General features: G+C 39.2%; 1 protein-coding gene across 4 annotated transcripts in view; it reads left to right on the top strand.

The window, feature by feature from the left end:
• The window catches only part of LOC144013490 (gamma-aminobutyric acid receptor subunit beta-3-like), a 64,449-nt gene that overhangs the window by 33,022 nt on the left and 9,270 nt on the right, over positions 1-22,157 (top strand). For 3 of the 4 annotated variants that reach the window (XM_077512445.1, XM_077512446.1, XM_077512447.1), the window contains 4 exons: positions 10,028-10,248; positions 12,813-12,895; positions 13,313-13,450; positions 16,849-17,001. In XM_077512445.1, coding sequence (XP_077368571.1) covers positions 10,028-10,248; positions 12,813-12,895; positions 13,313-13,450; positions 16,849-17,001 — 595 coding nt within the window. Of the gene's footprint in view, positions 1-9,811; positions 9,942-10,027; positions 10,249-12,812; positions 12,896-13,312; positions 13,451-16,848; positions 17,002-22,157 lie in introns of those variants that run through there. The other variant, XM_077512448.1, reaches the window with a different exon arrangement.

Genomic DNA, 22,157 nt, shown 5'->3' with positions numbered 1-22,157 from the left:
AATCCAAAGTGGTCAGACTAATATGTGCAAAATAAATTGACATTTGTAACAGAAGGATGGTGTTCCACAGGGTTCAATTCTGGGGCCTCTGCTGTTTTTATTGTGCTCTACCGGCTGCCCCTGTGTTCTAACTTGAGAAAACAGTTGTTTTAAAGTGCTCTATAAATATAGATGAGCTAAGTGATGGGAGTCAGGGTTCAAACTACATGATTTGCAAGTTGCTAGCAAAACTAAAGAGACACTTCCTAAAGCTGCATTGACATGGGGAATATAAGAAGACAATGTTTGCTGAATGCAAGGTGAACAGATCCATATTTTTAATTCATTCTTAATTTTATCATCCAGTCAGAAAGAGTGTTTATTCATGTTCATCATTGGTTGCTGTCGTGACACTTACTGTCCACACTCCAACTGTGAAGTCTTCGGTGACGAGCCAGGATTCGCTGAAGCAAGCGTTATCAAAGCCTCTGATCCCATCACATGTAGCTGCTGTTTTAGGGGAAATTAATTTACAGACCCTCTCACGTGGGCAAACGGTCAGCAGCGAGTTCCACGAACAGGCTGAATAAGCGAGTCATCCCACGGCTGCACGTGGGCGAAAGAAAGAGCGATTCATGGTGGAGCGCTGAAAAGATCTCTGTTCACCAAATGCTCATGCTGACAGTTTTTTTCCCCTTTTTTCCTACTAGTTAGCTGTTTTTCTTGCACCCAGTCTTTTTTTTTCTTCTTTTTGGCATGTCTGGCTTGTATGGCATCAGCTTCTCTTGGTTACAACAAATAAGGAAGGTAACTGCTGTATGCTCACCAGTGTAGACCCTAACTGTGTCACCATTATTATCCTACTGTATATAGGTCTCACAGATAATTTCTCTACAGTGTGGCTTAATATACTTGCACGTCTTTTATCACCCATCATACTTCCAGGCGGAGGGAACGTAATTGGCCTCAAGGGGCCACATGCTGCTGGATAAAAGTGATGGCTGTAAATATTTAGAATGGGCAAATGTTCCTTGTTAATTTCAATGCACTGAAAGGTGTTGTTCCACTAATTATTTTGACAGGGGTTGTTAAGAATTTAAGAATTCCCAAGATGTTCAACCCCCCCCCCCCAACCCCCCCCCCCCCCCCCCCCCCCCCAAAAAAAAAAAAAAAAACTATCAGGGAGGCCTGGTAAGTTGAACAAAAGGCTATGAGTAGCTTTTTTTGCACAGGCTTTGTGGCATTTAAATTATGCAAACGCCATAAGTAGTTTTTTTTTTTTTTGTAAGCTATGTATGGCATTTATGTTGAACAAAAGCTGTGAGTATTTTTTTTTGCTCAAGTTATGTGGCATTTATGCAAAAGATATGAGTAACTTTTTTTGAACTAGCTATGTTAAATTTACCTTAAAACTGATTAAAAATTTGTGTACGTTATTGTCTGAACATTTTGCACAAGATTAATTTTTGAATGAATCAAACCTTGTTTAAATGTTTTTTTTTTGTTTTTTTTTAAACTTTTGATTAAAATCGAGTAAAATCGTAATCGTCCAGAATGACAGAAAAAAATTTAGATTTTATTTTTTGGCCATATTGCCAGTGTATAGTATTTATCTCTTTCTTAATAATTGTGAGAAATCATTAATATGATGGATGTCTTCACATAAATATTAATTATTATTATTATCAACAAAAATAAGTAGGGATGCGAGTACCTATTCCATTTCAAGGTACTGTATTGTCTTGAGGGCTGCCAATAACAGGCATTGGCGCCCTCTTTGGCCGTTCTACTATTACGAATAAATGACAGGCATGGCGGAAAAGCACACTAAGATGCAATTTATTTCAGTGTGTTTGAAGATTGGTATTAATGGTGAAAGTGCATTATTAGTGTGTTGCTACCAAATTTTAAATGTTTATCTCACCTGTTTAACTCAATTTCTGCATGCGTCTCTTTTGAATTTTAACCATGTCCATCCTCTCATATGCCGATTCCTTTACCATTTCAAGTACATATGTTTATAATTAAAATTACAAAATCAAAATCAAAAATTACAAGAACCTATGTGTCTCCTTTTTCATTTGTTGTTTCTTTGCTTTGGCCTTCTTAGCATTTTTGAAGCAATACATCAGGAATAATACAATTCAGTAAAAAAAGAAACTAAATGAAGGAATTATCCTTTTTTATTGAAGGGAGATCCTGTCATTTAGAAGTAAAGGGTCAATTCAACCACCAATACCATCCTGCATCTTGATTTTTTTTTTCTTTCTTTTCCTTAGTATGGGTTATTTTAACACTTAGCGGAAGCGAAAGGAGATAGTATACCACTGAGGGATTCCCCCGCACTGTGATGATACACTGCCTCAGCGATATCCCAAGAGAATAGGCTGAAATTACATTAATGTGACTCAAATTATTTTAGTGAACATGAGTTCATATAGTGTACATGCTGGTTACATATATCATCCTTTTTCTCTCCTGCACAGAAAATAGGGAGTTAACTCTTTGACTGCCAAACGTTATCAAAAAAACCCCAACCGTGCCAGCCGATTTGGAGCATTTTCACTCATCTTTCAAAGCAAACAGAATATTGTGCGGTATGATGGCATAAATATGGTGGATACCATATGAAAGATTGGATTCCATTCTTTCATGAGAAAAAAAAAAGTATGTTTCTACCTTATTCCGTTCTTTAGTAATCACCATTTGAAATTAGGTCATTGGAGTGACATAAGCGAAAATACAAAAATATTAAGAGAAAAACAAGCATTTTGTGAAAAGATACATTTTTTATGCACAACAGTGACTTTGACACTAATATTTTTTTGTTTAGTGACAAGGCAGCTCAAGACGTTGCGCTGCCCATTGAGAGAAAACAAAAACGTAATAATGTAAATTAACGTTTTTGGCAGCATTCATTAGGATTTTAGAATACGTCATTAAATGTTTTTGGCAGTCAAAGAGTTAAGGTAGAGAAAAAAAAACAGCAAGGCTGCATTTATGTTTCCCTGTTTTCTTTGAATTTCTTTTCCCGCTTATTAATGCATTTTCTTCTTCTGTTGTGGAATAATATTGTTTGCGGTGCCTCTTTTGCCGCTTGTGGTACGCAACCAATTTCATAAAAAAGTTTTGTTAATCATTCCATCTTTGCAAGCAATATTTCGCTCTTTCCAGAGCATTTTGAGTCAGAAGGAGTAGAACATATGTGCTTCATAAGATTCATAATTAAATTTGCAAGGTTTTGCAACCCACCACTCAAATTCTTGGCCACTAATAAATAACAACATTTCACATTTTGTTGACAGACAAGGCAATCTTTGTGCTTACTGTATCTATCATCACATGGCAGTAAGATTGCAAGCACTGCTGAGGAAAAGATTAAATTAAATATGGGTCACTTCACAGCCAAAACTCTGCTTATCTGAATCCTCACAAATGAATGTGATTATCCGGGCGGCTTAATTGAATAATTGAGGCTCATCATCTGCACTGGTCACTGTTATTATCTCTACATTGCCACATATCCTTCCCCTACACAGAAAAATGGGAGCCCACCATATCGGGCAGGTAGTGGAGAGCTGCGCTAGTCCTCATCACAAATTCATTTTGATTGTAACCATGCATGATTGATGACGGCCATGTGTTTGTACATGCTACACGGTTGAATTCAATTATTTATGTCGAAGCATGCTAGCGCTTACTTGACTGCCCCCCTTCAGTCACTCTAGAGGGAGTTGATAAAGTGAACCCAACGGATGATCCTTCTCAGGGGAAAGAGGTTTGGCTGGTGTCATTTGATGGATTGATGAAGGGAGAAGTTATCGTCGTAATGCAGGAAACATGGCGGTAACAACATCAACGACATAAATTAATTATAGAATCATGTGCAATATACAAAAATGTGCAACGGGCTGGAAAGCATTTTGTCAACCGTGGAAGCTCCTGGTGGATTATTACATTCAGAACTTTTGAAACCCTAAAACCTGGATTGTGAATCAATACGGAAACTGAATGTATACAGGACTGTCTCCGAAAATTATAATATTGTGATAAAGTGTCATTATTTTCTGTAATGCAATTAAATAAGCAAAAATGCAATACATTCTGGATTAATTACAAATCAACTGAAATATTGCAGGCCTTTTATTTTCATATTGACTTCATTATGACTTACATCTTAAGAAAACTCAAATATCCTATCCCAAAATATTAGAATTTTTCCTCAGACCAAGTAAAAAATAAAGCCATAATCAGCAATATTAAAACAATAAAAGGCTTGCAATATTTCAGTTGATTTGTAATGAATCCAGAATGTGTGGCATTTTTGCTTATTTAATTACATTACAGAAAATAATAGACTTTATCACAATATTCTAATTTTCTGAGACAGTCCTGTATTCATGCTAAACTTTACACATAGAGAGAGCAAATAATAGAGCTTAATAAAGACCCAGGATTAGTGGCGTTCAGGAACTTTGTCAAAGTTCTTGATAAAGAAGAATCCAATTACAGTCGAATATCAAAATTTGAATGCCCTGAAGGTGTTACAATTTTGGAAACAAGAGCTAAAGATTCAAGATGAAGCAGCAGTAAGGTATCAACAAAAAGTGTGACACATTTCCCCGTCTGAGCTATTTAGTACAATGAACTGTTATTTGTTTAAAACTAAATATGTCAAAACAACCTCAAGTTGGGAGTTGTTTCATCCTGCTCCATATGTTGGGTGGATCATGGGCGGCATAGAAATCATACTTTAACTGAAGGCAGAGTTGTGCGATTTTTAATTTGTACTAAAAAACTAATAAAAGCTGAATTGAAACGTATCATAACAAAAAAAACTAATAAAAACTAACCTGCTTAAAAAACAACAACAAATTAAAACTACATTTAAAAAGCAAAAGTCAAAACGAAATAATATCAAAGCATAATGAAAATTCACCAGCTATAATAACGTTGCTGTTAACATTGTCCCACCGGGTTCAGCTGCCCTGCTGTTTCATGGCTACTGCTCTGGCTTTATTACAAGCAGCAAATGGAATCTAGACCACAAAGTCAGATGTGTGTTGTAGGGCTGGGTTAAAAAAATAATAAATCAAATCTGTTAATCAAATCAAATCAATTCTCATTTTCATATCCCAATATTGATTCATAAAACCATCAATCAATTCTTGTAATACTGTACTTCTTTTTCCACATAAATTTATGGGACTTCTATCGTCATGTGATCTCACTGCACGAAGGTAGCGTATCGAAACAATGTGGAGGAAGCAAAGAAATCATCACCAACAAGCTTGAAGGCAGATGTCTGGAAGTTTTTTTGGTTTTCAAAAGCACAAAGACAGCAATGAACTGGATAAGAGCAAAAACAATGCACGGTTTCTTACGCGAAAGTGAGGCATTATGGAAACACAGCAAATTTTCAAAACCATTTAACGAGACACCACCCGGTGCAAACACAGTTTGCTTGAACACAGAGGCAGTTTGGCAATGGAACTATTATTTCTATATCCGTTGTTTCTTACAGGAATGGTTGTTTGAAAATAGCGCCCTCGCAACCTTTAAAGGAATGAATACATTTTAGCTTAGAACTGAGGGGTATATTCACTAAGAATGTGTCTGGTAATTGCGCGAAATATTGCACCACAACTGCACCCGCAGTCTGCGCCCAGTTACCCACCTATTCACTAAGGATATTGCTCCAATCATATACTGGCGCAAACACGGCCACAAAACTGACAGCTTGGAGAAAATTTGCACCTGATTTACCACACATGGCAATGGATTTGCGGCAAGAACATGGTTGTTAAAGTGCTATATAGTTGTTATATGCATCTGGCACGTAAAAATGATTGTAAAATGCCTCCCTGCCATTGCCGATCATCCCGGGTTACGTTATGTGTCCTAAGTCAACATAGAAAAATCTCTCTCTTTCCTCTCTGCGCAATCAGCAAAGTGACGTGTACCGTGCCACATGCACTTGCTGTCATGATCCCGAGATCGAGGTTGCAGCAGGTTTATGCTTCCCATAAACGTTATTTGCGTCCCGCAAACTACACGTGGCTATTTACGCTGGCGTTAGTGAATTAGACGCTGTATATCAATGAGTCTCATTTGCATTGGGGTGGGTATATTTTGCGTCAAATGTAAGTTATATATATATATATATATATATATATATATATATATATATATATATATATATATATATATATATATATATATATATATACATATGTTTCAAGTGTCCCAAAGACGTATTTATACGTTTTTTTTGTTTTGTTTTTTAATGCTAGAGCATCCAGAAGGCTTTGATGCAGCCTCTCAACTGCAAAGAACGGTTGCAGAAATGGTAGTTATTACACAAACGGCCAGCAGGTGGCAGCAGAGCAAAGGAGATCAACCAGGGCCATTTAGAAAAAAGGCTAAATTACTTATTTTAAATAGATTTGTGAAAACCAATGAAACTTAGCCCTATTCTAATGCTAATTGCTGCAAAATGGAAACAGATAGAAACATACTTTTTCCTGATGAAAGAAGAGACTTTAATCATTCTTTTGATAGGATCCATGCTTTTATAGCAATAGAACACAATATTCTGTGGGCCTTGCAAAATCAGTCAAAATCCAGTAAAACAACGGGATTGCTTCTGTGAAAATGGCTGGGAGTGAATGAGTTAATAACAGATTTCCCCATCTGTGTCTGTTAAGTGAATTAGGCGCTCCCGGATTGCTCAATTTTTACCGGTTAGCGCCGTGCAAAGGCGATGCAAACCTTTAGTGAATATGCCACTGAGTATTTTATCTGGTAGCATGTGGCACCATAATTTGGTGCATACTGCATACCAGTGGCAATTGTTCTTAATAAGACTGTAAGAGAAGCTCGGCTTCCCTGAAATGCCCCTCCCCCTGACCAAAATAAAGTGAGTAAATATGAACTGGTGTGTGTACAACTTATGCGCTATAATACCGTCATCTTTTTTTTTATTATTTTTTATTTTTTTAAATCAGAATCAGCGACCTATCACAAATAACGAATACAACTTCTCATCCCTGCAGTTCCACGTTACTTTTATGTATTTATTTACACATCTGACGCTGGTTAGTAGAGTGGGATGTTCCACTGCGCAAAACTAGATGGTCATTGGATAAAAGCTTGGTTTTTCCTAGCCCGTCGGACGCTCAGCGTCTCTGGGGCTTTATGGGCTACTGCGTGTTGATTGGACGATCTGTCTGAGGCATAACATTTTTTAAAAAAAGGTTTCCGGTCAATTGAATGACCAGCAGCCGCTATTGGTGCAAAAATCAGATGGCAATGGGACTGAAACCAACTCAGTCACAAGTAGCAGTGGGACACTTCCACTCTCCATCAGTAAAAAGGAAAGTAGATGACCTGTACTCCTGTAGGTGACACCTCAGCTTTGATTACAAGACCAGCATTCAGAGATTGACTCATCATTATTATTCTTTGTTGACTATGAGTAATCATAACATAGTGAGGTGCGCGGTCCATTTTGAACACCCACTCAAGTTACCAAACGTGGTTTATTGGCTGTTAAAGATTCCAAGCTTCCGTTGGCATGTGGTATCATGCAATGACAATTATACACGCACGGCATTTCTGGTTTAATGGGATATCCATTCTTTTTTTTTTTTTTTCCATCAGTCTCACTCACACCCCAACGAAATTCAGCAGTGTGCTGTGAGGTTATTATTTATAATTCTTTCCTCATCAGTTTCTGACCATCTTGTGGCAGAGTCGTACCAGTATACTTTACCTCTCAAGCAGTGTGTACAATCTGTGTTGCATGTGCTAAGACCGTCCTTTTTTTGTATCTTTGCACATGAATCAAGCAAGCGCTAGTGAGGTGTCGCTACAGGTGGATTCAAATGAATAATTGTCAGCACATTCTAGACTTAAAAACGGAACAATATGCCATCAGCTTTGGAGAATTACATTGGATTTTCCAGGGTTTATGCAAATTGTGTGTTTTGGTCTTGTGTTTTGTAAGTGTGTGGGTCTTGCACACCAGGGATGCGCAAAAAGGCCGATACCTGCAGTTATGTAACGAGTGTAGTGCGCTTCAACATGCCGCTTGCTTTTGTTGTTACGTGTCAACCTGAGAGCTACGGCAACCAGCAGGTGTGAGAGCCTTGCCAGCGTCAGCTTGGTGCAGCCTGGTTTCATTTCAGAGCCACAGCGGGCAGAGGGGAAAACATGGCGTTGGCTCAAGAGGGAGGGACGCGAAGTACAGAAGGGAGTGGGGGGTGCAGAGAAGCAGAAAAAGAATGGGGGATGCGGCTTGTGTGTTTTTGTTAGCTGGAAAAGAATTCCTGTATTCACCTCCTATTTGCTGAATCTAACCCTCTGATTATCTTTGGGGTCAATTTGACCTCAGGCTGTTTCAGCTTGATAAAACATAATATTAACATTTTGCCAATTTGTTGCGGTTGTTGCGGTTATTGGGGACAATTTTTAATCATCAAAAAAAGCTTTAGGGCATAGAAAGTGGCATAGAGGACAGTGCATCTGATTATTGAGGTGGGGCAGTTGTATGGGGTCAGCAAGCATGTATGGGGTCAGTCAGAAAGACTTGGACGTGACCCACTTGCAAGCCTCCACTACATCAGATTGCTCATTTTAGCAGAAGTGTGCAAGTCAAGGGGTGAAGCAACAGCAAGCCTTTGGGCTGCTGACACTTGAAGGGTAATATTTGTAGCCAACATGTCTCGCAACACATTCCGTGTTCTTCCTAGATTTGACGTAGAGCTGTCAAAATTAATCGACAAGTAATCGATTACCAAATTAATCAACAACTATTTTAATAACTGAGTAATCGTTAGGAGCCGAATCCTCTGATATCAGCATATCAACAGTAATTGTTAATTGATTTCTGTAGTCCTATATAAAATAAGACTAATTATCTTCTGTGTTTAACTCATTCACTCCCAGCCATTTTCACAGAAGTAATCCCGTTCGCTCCCAGCTGTTTTACTGGATTTGGACAGATTTTGCAAGGCCCACAGAATATTGTGTTTTATTGCTATAAAAGCATGGAATCTATCAAAAGAAAGATTAAAGTCTCTTCTTTTATCAGGAAAAAAAAAAAGTATGTTTCTATTTGTTTCCGTTTTGCAGCAATTAGCATTAGAAGATAGCTAAGTTTCGTCAGTTTTCACAAATCTATTTAAAATTGTAAGTAATTGAGCTTTTTTTTTTCTCGATGGCCCTGGTTGATCTCCTTCGCTCTGCTGCCACCTGCTGGCCGTTTGTGTAATAACTACCATTTCTGCAACCGTTCTTTGCAGTTGAGAGGCTGCATCAAAGCCTTCTGTATGCTCTAGCATAAAAAAAAAAAAAAATAAAAAAAAAAAAAACCAAACAAACGTATAAATACGTCTTTTGGACACTTAGAACATAAAAAACGTATTTATACGTTATTGGGAGCAAATGAGTTAATCAAAATAAAACATTTGCAAACATCTGTTTTTACTATCAATCAACTTCTTTTTTTTTCACACTATAAATACGAAGTACAAAATAAACACCAATCAGTGGTTAATAAACAGTAATCAGGGGGGGAAATGCTTCGTATTAGTCGATTAATTGATTGAATAATTGATTGATTAATCGATTCTAAAAATATTCGATACTGACAGCACTAATTTGATGGCAGACAAACTACACTGTGGGAATTATCTCACACCTACAATTGCAATCCCTGATACAGTTCAGGGTGTAGCCCGCCTCTCACACGTAATCAAATGGGATCGCCTCCAGCATATCAGCAGACCCAAGTAAGGATAAGCACAGCTTTGACAAAAGACATGACATTTGTAACACAGCTGTGAGTTGCAGTTTGAACATACAGAGGAAAACAGCAATTGTAGGAAGACTGCTAATTAGTCACCCCGAGAAGAATTTGCCAATGCTTATGTCACCTGTAGTTACATTTTGTTGAAAATGTAATCAGCTGCGCTACTTTTGCTCCAAACAGTACTTTGGAACATTCCCTGAACTAACATTATGCTCCTCTTACGTACTTTCACAGGACTACACGTTGACGATGTATTTCCAGCAGTACTGGAGGGACAAACGTCTTGCCTATGTTGGAATACCGCTCAACCTGACCTTGGATAATCGAGTAGCAGACCAGCTGTGGGTTCCTGACACTTATTTCCTCAATGACAAGAAGTCATTTGTTCACGGTGTCACCGTCAAAAACCGCATGATCCGTCTTCATCCAGATGGAACCGTTCTTTATGGCCTCAGGTAAGGTACTTACACCACAATGACACTTTTTCATATTTCATTGGAATTTCTGTCATTGACTTGGATGGTTGCTCGGATGGCACCGGCCGTTTTAAAAGAAAGTGGGTCATGCCAAATGACTAATTCTCACCCACAATGGTTTCAAAGTGAATCTCAGGGTAAAAACGAGTTCGTGTCCCAGTGTCAAGTTAATACACTGTGTTGAATGCCCTGTCGTGGCATCACACGTTCCCAATATGACACTTTGGCAGATTTGCTGCAGGCCACTGAGCAACCAAAGGATTACGTGACATGCTCAAGGGTACCTCAACACTTGGTTTGAATGGAAGGGCGGAGGAGTGAGAAAGAAAACAGACATAATAGCCGGTTAGAAATTGCATTAATGTCAAGCTTGTCAAACTGCTGTTCTCATATTGTTTAATAGAGCCCTCATTTCAAATTTCTATTGAACTTCTCGACATGCAGAAGAGATTGAGCGACCCATGAATATGAATGCGTGCTTTGAATGAATAGAATGCAAATTATGGAGAGAAACACTAGTGTTGTACTTTATCTGTCGCAATTCGTAGATGCAAGTGGAGTTCTGCAATCTTCACAGCCATGATGTATATGTGGGCTTCAGGTTACATATTTAAATTAATCGGTAAAATGTTTCTGTAGATTTCTTAGATCATTTTCTTGTTCCATCAATGACGGTTAATAAAGATGAAGCCGGGCCAATGACCATTGCCTCCTTGAATCTCACAGATTAGCTCTCGTATGTTTGGGATCATGAGCAAATCCTTTCTTTCTCGAACATTCCACCATTCTCTCTCTTTCGGAAAGGATTATCAGTTAATATTTGTACCAATACCTTTTATAAGAACCCCTTTCAAAGGAACAACCTTCAATGTTAAGCACTTGCTGCACTATAATGTCTCCATGAAGACAGACAGCGTAGATATTTCCTATGCTAGCTTCCTATATAGCTTGCTCCTGGCAAATTCAGACTGTTAGCTTCTTTCAGTCCTTGACTTGCTAATTAGCTATTACGCAGTAGAGTAAGGATAATTATGGACTGCGACCAAGCATCGCTACTAATAGTAATGCAATGTTTTAGATTGGCATAAATCTACTAAGTCTGTACAGAGATTTGCACAAAATATAATTTAGAAACATACTGTAGTAAAGTGTAGTAAAAGATAGTCAAATATGTTTATTGATACTGTCTATACCTTGTGGACCTGATGTTATTGTAGCTGTGTAATATTGTCACAAAACGGGTTTCAAAGCTTCATGAGAGTCTTTACTGAATAAAGACAAGCAGTGGCAAACTGCCAAGCTGCCGGCTTTGTGTTGGGCTCGAGTTGGCCTCAAAATCGTTGTGAATTTGCATTTCACTTTGCTGCTGATTTCCGACTGTCTTCTTATCAGCCGTTTGAGCTTGTACATCTTGACAACCAACACAACACCTCATCATGACCCAAATAATGTGCGCTCACACAAAAACCCAGCCAAGCTCTTGCCTTAATCCAATTTTCAGTTTGACCATTTGTCAACTTACCACTGTTGAAGGGCAAAGAAAGGCTTATCGTGCATCCAAAAGCTATTCACAGCACTTTACTTACATCCACTTTCAATTGCTACAGCCATATTCAAAAATGAATTCAGATTATTTCTTTTTCTTTTTTTTATGTTTGCTCAAAATTCTACACATAAAACCCCATAATTACATTTATTACAAGTAAATATATGAGAAATACACGCTGATTGTTGTTCAGGATGGTTCTCTTCTTTCCACAGAGGAACATTGGGGTCCTTGGTCATTCTCCCTGATTGCTCAGTTTAAGATTAGAGTTCGTCCTCGTGTTCCTGATCCTCTTCCATTTATGGATGATATATGCAACTGCACCCATTGAGACGTTCAAAGTAGCAGACATTTATCTGTACCCTTCCTCAGATCATTGCCTCGGGACAATTCTTTCTTGGCCATCCAAAGACAATTCCATGCTTGGTTTGTGTTCTCGCATCACATGCACTCTTAACTCCGGGTCCTTGTTGCGACAGTAGAGGGTGACTTTCCAAATCAACCGAATTTACCACAGGTGGACTCCAATTAAGGCGTAGAAATGACTCAAAGATGAGCAGTGAGAACCGGATGCACCTGAGCTCAATTTAGAGCAAGGTTTTTATTTATTTTTTGCTGAATTTGCAAAAGTATCCCAAAAAACTACTTTAGTATTGGTAGCACCCCATGTTCTATGTTTAATTTTGAACAACATGATATCCATTTTGGAATAAGGCTTTAACATAACGTGGGAAAAAGTGAAGAATTAATGCTTTGACAGGGTTCTGTAATATTATTTTCAATACAATACTATGCTAGAAATTTACCTCAGACGTGGTACTGAAGCATTTTCCTAAGTTGGTAATGCCAAGTAAATCCACACTTCCAGTGTGAGAAATGTCATGCTATATGTTTTTAAAATTCCTCGACCCTCCCATACGAGCTTTTTCAAAGTACAGTATCTAAAATATATATTCCTGTGTCATCTCCTCCCTCCCTTTGTGTCTTCTTTTGGCAGGATCACGACGACAGCAGCATGCATGATGGATCTCAGGCGGTATCCCCTGGATGAGCAGAACTGCACACTGGAGATAGAGAGCTGTGAGTCAAGAGACCTCATGTTGCCCAAGCTGTCATTTTGCGGCACAGGCCGAGTACATCAATGCATGCGAAGAACAGTGCTGCACTTTTAACTGGGACACAAAAGCTTATGTGTCAGGAACAAATAAAGTGCAATTGTCTTCCCGAAACTAAAACGAAAAACAATTGACGCTATGACTTAATGAGTACACTTCACGTAAATATTGCATCTATTTTTACATACTAAGAATTATTATCTGTTTTTTTATGAACTTAAGTGACTTGTCACAGCAACGTCTGGTTCTTGGAGTCAACTTCAAACAGGTTTTTGTTTTTTTCCAAGTGACAGCCCAGTTGGATGAGAAGCGAGTCTGCTTCTTGCTCTCCAGTGATTCTTAGGCAGATGGTTACACCTTGTGTACGTCTCCTCTCGTGCAGATGGCTACACCACAGACGACATCGAGTTCTACTGGAAAGGAGGCGAGTCCGCCGTCACAGGGGTGACGCGCATCGAGCTGCCGCAGTTTTCAATAGTTGATTACAAGTTGGTTTCCAGAAATGTTGTGTTTTCCACAGGTAAATGTGCACACACACACACACACACACAATGGATGATTGTGTCAGCAGTCTACTTTCACTCATGTAAGTGTGTGTCTGAAGTTGATAGTCGTACCTTGACCTATTACTACAGCCTGACAGCTAGCATATATAGAAGCTGCATCCACTTAGCTTAGGCCCCATGGCCCTTGCACGAGATACATTGAAGCGGCAAGTGCAAGCTGCAGTTATGGAAAACAATATGGTTTCCATAAACAAACCAATAGCAAGGACTGTTCTGTTTTCCTCGGGTTTACACGGGTCTTAATTGTTTGGTCAAAAGGCAACTTCTGGAAGTCTGCTATGGCAAAACACAACACATGGTCTAACCGTTTTTCGTAACATACTTTTCAGTTTGTATTAATCAGTTGCTATGACATTAAATAGTTTAGCACCTGTCTGTATGAAATGAATGTGCCCTGTAAGTGGTCCTTTGCAAAGAGGGGTGACATGTCAGACACAGATTTTTTTTCACTTCAGATCCATCTGTTGCAGTGTGCGCCTGTGTGAAGCAGACTGTGACTGGGATGGTAAAAAGTGAAAATAAATGCATTGACTTTGATCATTAGCTCATGCACCACATCCAACTTGTTTATATATTTTTTTCCCGTTCTCCTTATTACTAAAGAAACATCTTACCTCACGTGATTCACGCTTGGAACTAGCAAATAACCGCTTATTATTGGGGTGAAAATTAGCTGACCCCCATGACTTTTGTTGCTCTTATTGTTGTTTCCATCTTAACTTTTAGATACTTTTTGATGCTTATTCCTCCCACTCACCGACACTGTTTGGTGTAGCAGTTACAGCCCGTACAGCTCAACGCCCACACTCGCCCACAAACGCACACCCTTTATCTGCATCATGCGGAGGTGAGCGGTTTATAGGCGGGAGAAGCTGCCATCAAAGGTGCACTAGCAGGAGTCAATGAGATATTTTTAGGTCTGCGACAGTCTGTGTATGCGCCAATGATTATGTGAATTTGTAGTGGGGGGTTTTTTCTACCAGTATTACCAACCATGCAAACGGCCAGTCTAATCAGAAGATACACATTTGACTTTATCACTGCCAGACAGATGAAACAATTAAGTTATTCACGTGTAAAAATGTGTACAATTAATAATGTAAATACATATTTACCCCACGTTTACAAATTGCAGAGATGGACTCATTTAATAGTCATTCATTATGTCAGTCTGTTAGGATGGATACGATGGGGTTCATCGTGGTGGAGTGCAGCCAAAAGGCAGCACGAAAGGGGGTTAGGGTTGCATAGAAATACAAAAATTGCCAAACAGAGATACTAATATGAAGCATCATATAACTCATTAACAAAGTCCAAAACAACAGCGATACAAGGTCAAGAAAGGCACATGAGGAACAAATGACGACGGGCGACATAATGAAAAAAATTGACTGCAAATCATCTGTTCTTTTGGGTGCTTGTGTTACGGGTACCGGACTGCAACACCCGATGGCAGTTATAGAATTTACCTTTAAATCAGGTTAAAGTTGTTAAAACAATGTAAGACCACGACGCTGTTGTCTTTCGTTCGCCAGTTCTTATCGGCTCTGATTTATTTAGATATTCACTCCAACTACAATAACCCAAAATACACAGAATGATTACTAATTGCTTCGTCCCATTTACTTAATTTACCCAGCATATACAATATTGTATTCTATTTCCCTAGACATTCACATTTTCTTTGTTCATAGAAAACACGATAAACATTCCTGTTACTGTCATCTTCAATACAAATCAACATCCACATATATTATACTGTATACCTCTTTCAATTTCCTAAATCCAGCTTTGGTTCACACTGCAATATACATAAAAGTGCATTTATAACTGTTAAGATGCTAGCGACATTTATGGGACTATATAGCAAAACGTACACATGTAATAAGTACATATGTAATAAAGATTTGTCAATATACAATAGTTGAAAATGTAAGTTCTTATTCAAAAGATCAAATATCAAAAGAAATACTTGTATGTACACAAATGGAGCCAGTCATTCACCAAATCAGAATCCCATTCAAACGAAAATGAAATAATGCCCAAGTAGGTTACATTCAATTCACCGGGAACACGCCGCCATTTCACTACTCGACGCTTGGCAAACTACGACGACGATACACAGCAACTGTACGCGCATATTACATATAGTTTCAATTCGAAACTGAAATACAAAATACACAAACATCTCAGGACATTCATAAGGCACATTAAATGCTGTACCCACCTGGAAAACAGGTTAAAGTCGTTAAAACAACGTAAGACCACGACGCTGTTGTCTTTCGCCAGTTCTCATCGGCTCTGAGAAGATGGCCGCGCGCATGAGCACCATACAATTGAACTGTGGTCTTACACTGCCACCTATTGACCAAAATAAGTAATGTTTGTTCTGCACATTAAATCAAAGGACACAAACCACATTCCAAAGGAAATCAAGATACTAAAAAGTTTGGAAAAAATAAAACATTGTGATCACACTCCGTGGGGATCACACTTGCACAATTGCACCATTTTTAAATAAACCTTTTGGTTATTTCATGAATACAGAGTGGTTTAAAACAAACAGGGGAAATGATTGAATGGTAATTTTAGCCTTCTACTCTGCACTGTAGTTTGATTTTGTGAATTGTCAGTCAAAAAGAAAATGTTGCATAAGGTTAAGACCCAATGACGGTCGTAATTTTTATTTCAAAAAGTAACTTGATTCAAAAATGGACATGGTAGAAATGCAGACATGGTTACAAACATAGGCACCTGAAACGATCGGTTCTAGAGTCAGCCTAAAACCAAAAGATTAAAAAAAAAAAAAAAAAAAGATTTAAAAAATAAAAAAAAAACCCGTATAAGCCCAATCCTGACACAGACTGTCGCCCTTACAGTCGTTAGTAGAGCTTAATGAAGGCAGATTTTGAAATAACATGCTGGACTTGTATACGTAGAGTCAAAAATAGAAAACTGGCTGTACAAGCCATGGAGTCGACTTAACAAAGGGGAGGGAGTTTAATGCATGCTAATATAATGTTTTAACTCTAAATAATGACACCATTCCCAGAAATGCAAATTAAGTTGAAATATAATTCTTGTTTATAAATTATGCAGATGAGATTCATGTTGAAACTACTGTATGCAAATTTTCAGCACCGTCTTCAATATCACGTGAAATTATTATAGGTATGTGACTATGTGCGTGCGTGTACTTGTGAATTGGGTGTTGTTACCATGGCAATCCATCCAACCTTGGCCATGGAAACATGGAAATGAAATGTGTCCCTGCTTGCACATTGAGTCAGTAAGAAGTTTTCCAGTTATTCCTTCAGGATTTAAGTGTATTTTCTCTTTCCATTCCTCACAGGTGCCTACCCTCGGCTTTCGCTGAGCTTTAAACTTAAGAGGAACATCGGCTATTTCATTCTGCAGACGTACATGCCATCCATCCTGATTACCATCCTCTCCTGGGTATCCTTCTGGATAAACTACGACGCCTCGGCGGCCAGGGTGGCTCTAGGTGAGAAGCGCTCGCGGCTGTTATGTTGTGCGGCTGTTTGGCTCACTCGCATGAGGTCAGGAGCCACAAAGCACATCGCCACGCTCCTTCATGCACTGCCAGAAACTTTCGGAATGACCAACAGTCATGGTAGCAGAGGTTGCTCAGGGAAATTGTTTGGAAATTGGATGCCTAAAAAGGAACAGGATCAAGAGTCAAAACTTTAAAAGGTTTTCTTTGGTTAAACTTATGTGAACGTGACAGCTCTTGCATCTGCCACCCGAGTCTGCACGACTTGTATTGTTTTCAAAGGCTTTCCAGGTTGTTTATTTGCAATTCATGACACAGGCGGAGGGAAAATAATATAGATGAGACCTGTCAGATCGTAGCCATTAGAATATATGGATGCTACATGAATTGATCTTCCACAGATGCACTGCACATCTTTCAAAAGCCTGTCAAAGCGACTCACTAGTTGACAAGGCTGAATTACCAAGCAGGAAAATTGACCCGAAGCTCTTGTCCCCTGAGAGCACCCCCAAGTGTCAGAATCACAGTATGTCAGTCGTTTTTTTTTTTGTCATTTGAAGACAGGAATGCAATAAACGCAACTATTCATCTAACTTGCTTGCGTTGATTATTGATCAGGCCAGCCTGATACTGCGAATTGGAAGCTGGAATCTGCTCTGTATGTCTGTCTGTCTGTCTCTCTCTCTCTCTCTCTCTCTCTCTCTCTCTCTCTCTCTCTCTTGCTCTCTCTCTTATGCTCTCTGTCTTCTCACCATCTCTCTCTGCTTTTATATATAGCCTACTCGTTCTGTATTTTTTATTTATTTATTTATTTTATGTCAGAGCTGCATGTACATCTTGATGATGTTTGCTAACTGTTCTACTGTTAAGGGGGTACACACGATTTTTAAATGTGGGAAATGCCACGTGAGGAGGGAAATAGTGACTTTATTACCACAAATTGTAACATTTAGATTACCACAACTCAATTATGATTCTTGACGTGTGAGTCATTCCTGTACTCCAAACCTGTACACTTCCTTAATCTTGCTCCAACAGTCTGTTTGTGCCTCCTTACTGTATATCATCTCCGTGTGGATAGATCATGGCAGAGTAATGACCTTTGCACATCACGCCACTGTTTAGAGAACTGACTTTGAGCAATTATCATTCCGCCAGACATCAATTTCTTACATAGCTTAGTGGCTGAATGGACATGTGAAGCGGGCAGGGTTTGTCACACTTTGACAACCACAAATTTGCCCGCTTGAGTTTATTTTCTTTTATAAGGCATGCATGGACAATCTGCTCATTAATTAATGAGTGCCTGTGTTGGTTTGTTTTCCTTTTTTTTTTTTTTTTTTTTTTGGAGTAGTGTGAGTGCAAGCGTGAAGTGTTCTTGCAATTGCCGTAGGGTCCATTCACAATTTCTGATGGCTTATTACCAAGTTTCTGCATTAACCTAGAAGAAATGCACATACCTGCCCGTAAGAGAAGCGTCATGATCGGGTGTGGCGATGCAATTGGAAGGGAAACAAATAGTTGAATTGTTTCAAGAGAGAATCTGACTCTCCGAGCACCTGTCGAGCTCTGCAAAGCTACAATTGACCCACCCGGTGCTGTAATCTTTTTAAAATCCATTTCCTGCAGTCAAGCCCTTCATTCATAATCATGTTAAAGTGCGGGCATTAGTTACAGTTGGTAATAGCACTGCTTTTAGTGTAATGTTAGATACACATACATTTGACGCGCACCTCAAGACGGTCCCTAAGGTACCTTTGAACATGCTCTGTGAAAGATGTCTGCAAGGCTGCCTGTGTGTCGTAATTAACACGCAGTGCAACTTGACACATTTTATTGCATCCTGCGTCTGATACCTTTTTGTTTTTGATCGTGTTAAGATGGGCTCCTAATAGCACACAGCCAACCAGGATTAAAGGAGATTTGATTGCCGTCTGCTTTTGTTTCCAGCTTTTAAGGCTGAAGAAAGACTCAAGGACATTTACTGTAACATAAAAAAAGGTGTGATGGGGGATGGGTACTCGGTGAGCTACCACTAAATGATGGCAAGACGTGGGGAGTAACGAAAAAGAGATAAAGATAAATGAAGAGGGGATGTGGAAGGTGGAGACATCAGAGATGGGTGGAATGAGAGCACGGATTGGATGGTGACGCAATGGGATGCGACAGAGAGAGACAGAAAAAGACAGATGCAAGGGAAAGCTTATAAAACTATATTTCTCCCGAGAGACTCTAACGACGTGATGAAAGAGGAGGAAGGCCCATGGGCGCGTGCATGGCCTCTTGATTATGTTGTCCAAACAAGGAGGGGAAGTAGAAAAGGGGTGGAGGGGCGTCAATGGGGGAGTAATAGCAGCAGGAAAAGGAGTATAATGGCAAAGCTGAGACAACACCCATAAAATAGAAAAATAAGAAGGAAAAACACACACACACAAAAAGCAGTCACAAAGCTGAGGTGCGGTTGTGCAGGGGATTTGCAGGCGAGCTCATCAGCCATCTCACACAAACTTGTGCAGATGCTCTCCTCACTGGCTTTGGAAATGTGTCGATAAATCAAATTAAAGGCATGATTGATCTTAGTTGCCCCTCTTCCCGACCCGCTGACTTTTACCCGTCACTTCACGATATTTTACAACACCCCCCTGAAGCATTGCACCCCAGGACACGTGCTACAGATGCATAGTCTGTGTTTACCTGGAATGAAATTTAGCCTAATTGCATGCCTTTATGAATCACTTGACACAGGTCTGCCAATTCACTTCAAGGTCGTGTGTGTGTGTTGTGTGCGTGTGTGCGAGTGGAGTTGGAGCACACTGTCATTTGGTAACCTTCATGGTTAAGGTTATCCAGTGCTAGCGGCGTGAGATTATTATAATGAGTTATTTCTACACGATAACCGAAGGCCAGCGGCAGGTTTTAAAGGTAGACCTTTGAATTTCAATGAAGGCGAGAGTACTAACTTGACAACTGGTACACATGCGTTCATGCCTGTAAAACAGCCTCGCAGACTGAGTTTGGCAGATTGCGAACAGTCCCTCAAAAAGAGTCCAAGGTTCAAGCTGTTTATTACACTCCAGTTGAGGTTAATTACACAGACAAAACAAAAATGAAAACACACTTTGTTTAGCTTGTTTCCCGAAAGTGACTAGCTCAATGGAAAGCGCCATTGACTTGCTAACGCTAATTAGCATGCTACTCGCGGCACTTTTATCCCTCAAAAGAACAGCTATTCATGCAAAAAGCTACAGGAATGTATACACACGTCTTAACAGGCATAATCTATGCCAGGGGTGTCAAACTCATGTTAGCTCAGGGGCCGCATGGAGGAAAATATACTACCAAGTGGGCCGCATCGGTAAAATAACGGTATATAACTTAAAAACGATTGCCGTCAATTATATGCAGATTTTCGCTATTTGTGTGCCAGCCCAAAATTACAGAGCTCAACTGTAATCGTATTGTTCCAAAAAAAATAATACAATTGCAAATGGAACGCGGCAACACTGAGTCCGAGACGTGTTAAATCTACCTGTTTTACATATATATTGTTCCCAGACTGCATTGCGTGGCGTAGTTAATGACGTTATAAGGACGCTAATCCTTATCATATCTATTTGTGTTACCAGTAATTGAATTTGTGTTGTATTTAACACGTTTTTCGGTCTATGATTTAATAAAAAAAATAATAATAATAATAATTAAACAAACCGTAACTTTAAGTTGTGTGTAAAATAATGACATCCAGGACGAGAAGTTGCGTTGCTCATCTGAGGACTGCTTGTGAAGTTACAAATTTTCTGTATGTTGATTGTGGCTGACTGATTAATTAGACATTACAATTTTTTTTATTTATTTTTTTAAACTTTTAACTTTTTTTTTTTTTTAACAAAATCGTCGCGTGGGCCGGATTAAACCCCTTTGCGGGCCTGATCCGGCCCGCGGGGCTTATGTTTGACACCCCTGATCTATGCTCTTCCTATGCTGCAAAAAAACGAAACAAAACAAAAGGAACAACAACTTTTATTGAAATAACTTGATCGTAAGTTTTTTTCTTCTACTCTTTAATGTGGCAACTGGCTACAAGAGTGTATCTGAACGCGTGGAAGCACACTGCCCGTGTACAACATGAACAACACTCCCTTTAAAGGCACATACAAACAAGGGTTAATCAATATGGGACATTTTATAACATTCCTGAGTCGTAGTAAATGAGAATCAATTTTTTTGGGCACACCTTAGTGATCATAACCTGCAGTTCACGAGAAAATAAACTAGCAGAGGAAGCAGCTCCTGAATAAACATGTTTTCCCTGAAACTGCTCTTGTTTCTATAGTAACAGCTAAGACATCTGTGGGAGATGCAGCAAGTGTAATGTGCAATCCAGGTATTTCGTCAGGTGGCAGAATCTTGATTGCACGAGGCAGCAGCTTGTGCACATATTTGGATTTGGGACCAAGTGTGTGAATTGAGTCTGCAATTCACATGAATGTACCGGTAATCCTGGAATTGTCTGGTGCATTCAAAGTACTTCCAAGTAATTAAAATGAATTAAATACTTCAAAATATTTAAAAGCAACAGCAAGAAGATCTCCACTTAAGGATGATGTAAAGTTGGCCACTGTGGATGGGCACTTGGAGACCACTTCGGTCAGATTTAAGGAACCGTGGTCCTCGAGAGCCACTGTCCTGCTTGTTTTAGATGTCTCCCTCCTCCAACACAGCTGATTCAAATCAGCAGTTCATTAACAAGATCTGGAGCAACATGATAATGACCCTGATCATCGAATCAGGAGTGATGCAGGTCGGTAACATCCAAAACAAACTGGACGGTGGCTCTCGAGGACCAGGTTTCCCTACTTCTGGCCTAGATGATAATTATAATAATTTGTTTAATAGATTCATTAACTCATTCACTCCCAGCCATTTTGAGTGAAGTGAATCCCGTTCTCTCCCGGCTGTTTTACTGGATTTTGACTGATTTTACAAGGCCCATAGAATATTGTGTTCTATTGCTATGGAACCTATCAAAAGAAAGATCAAAAGAAAGATTAAAGTCACTTCTTTCATCAGGGAAAAAAAATTATGTTTCTATCTGTTTCCATTGTGCAGCAATTAGCATTAGAAGAGAGCTAAGTTTAATCAGTTTT

Source organism: Festucalex cinctus, chromosome 2 (genome assembly GCF_051991245.1).
Source record: "Festucalex cinctus isolate MCC-2025b chromosome 2, RoL_Fcin_1.0, whole genome shotgun sequence".
In the NCBI taxonomy this organism is placed as follows: domain Eukaryota; kingdom Metazoa; phylum Chordata; class Actinopteri; order Syngnathiformes; family Syngnathidae; genus Festucalex; species Festucalex cinctus.
This window is presented reverse-complemented; position numbering and strand designations above follow the sequence as displayed.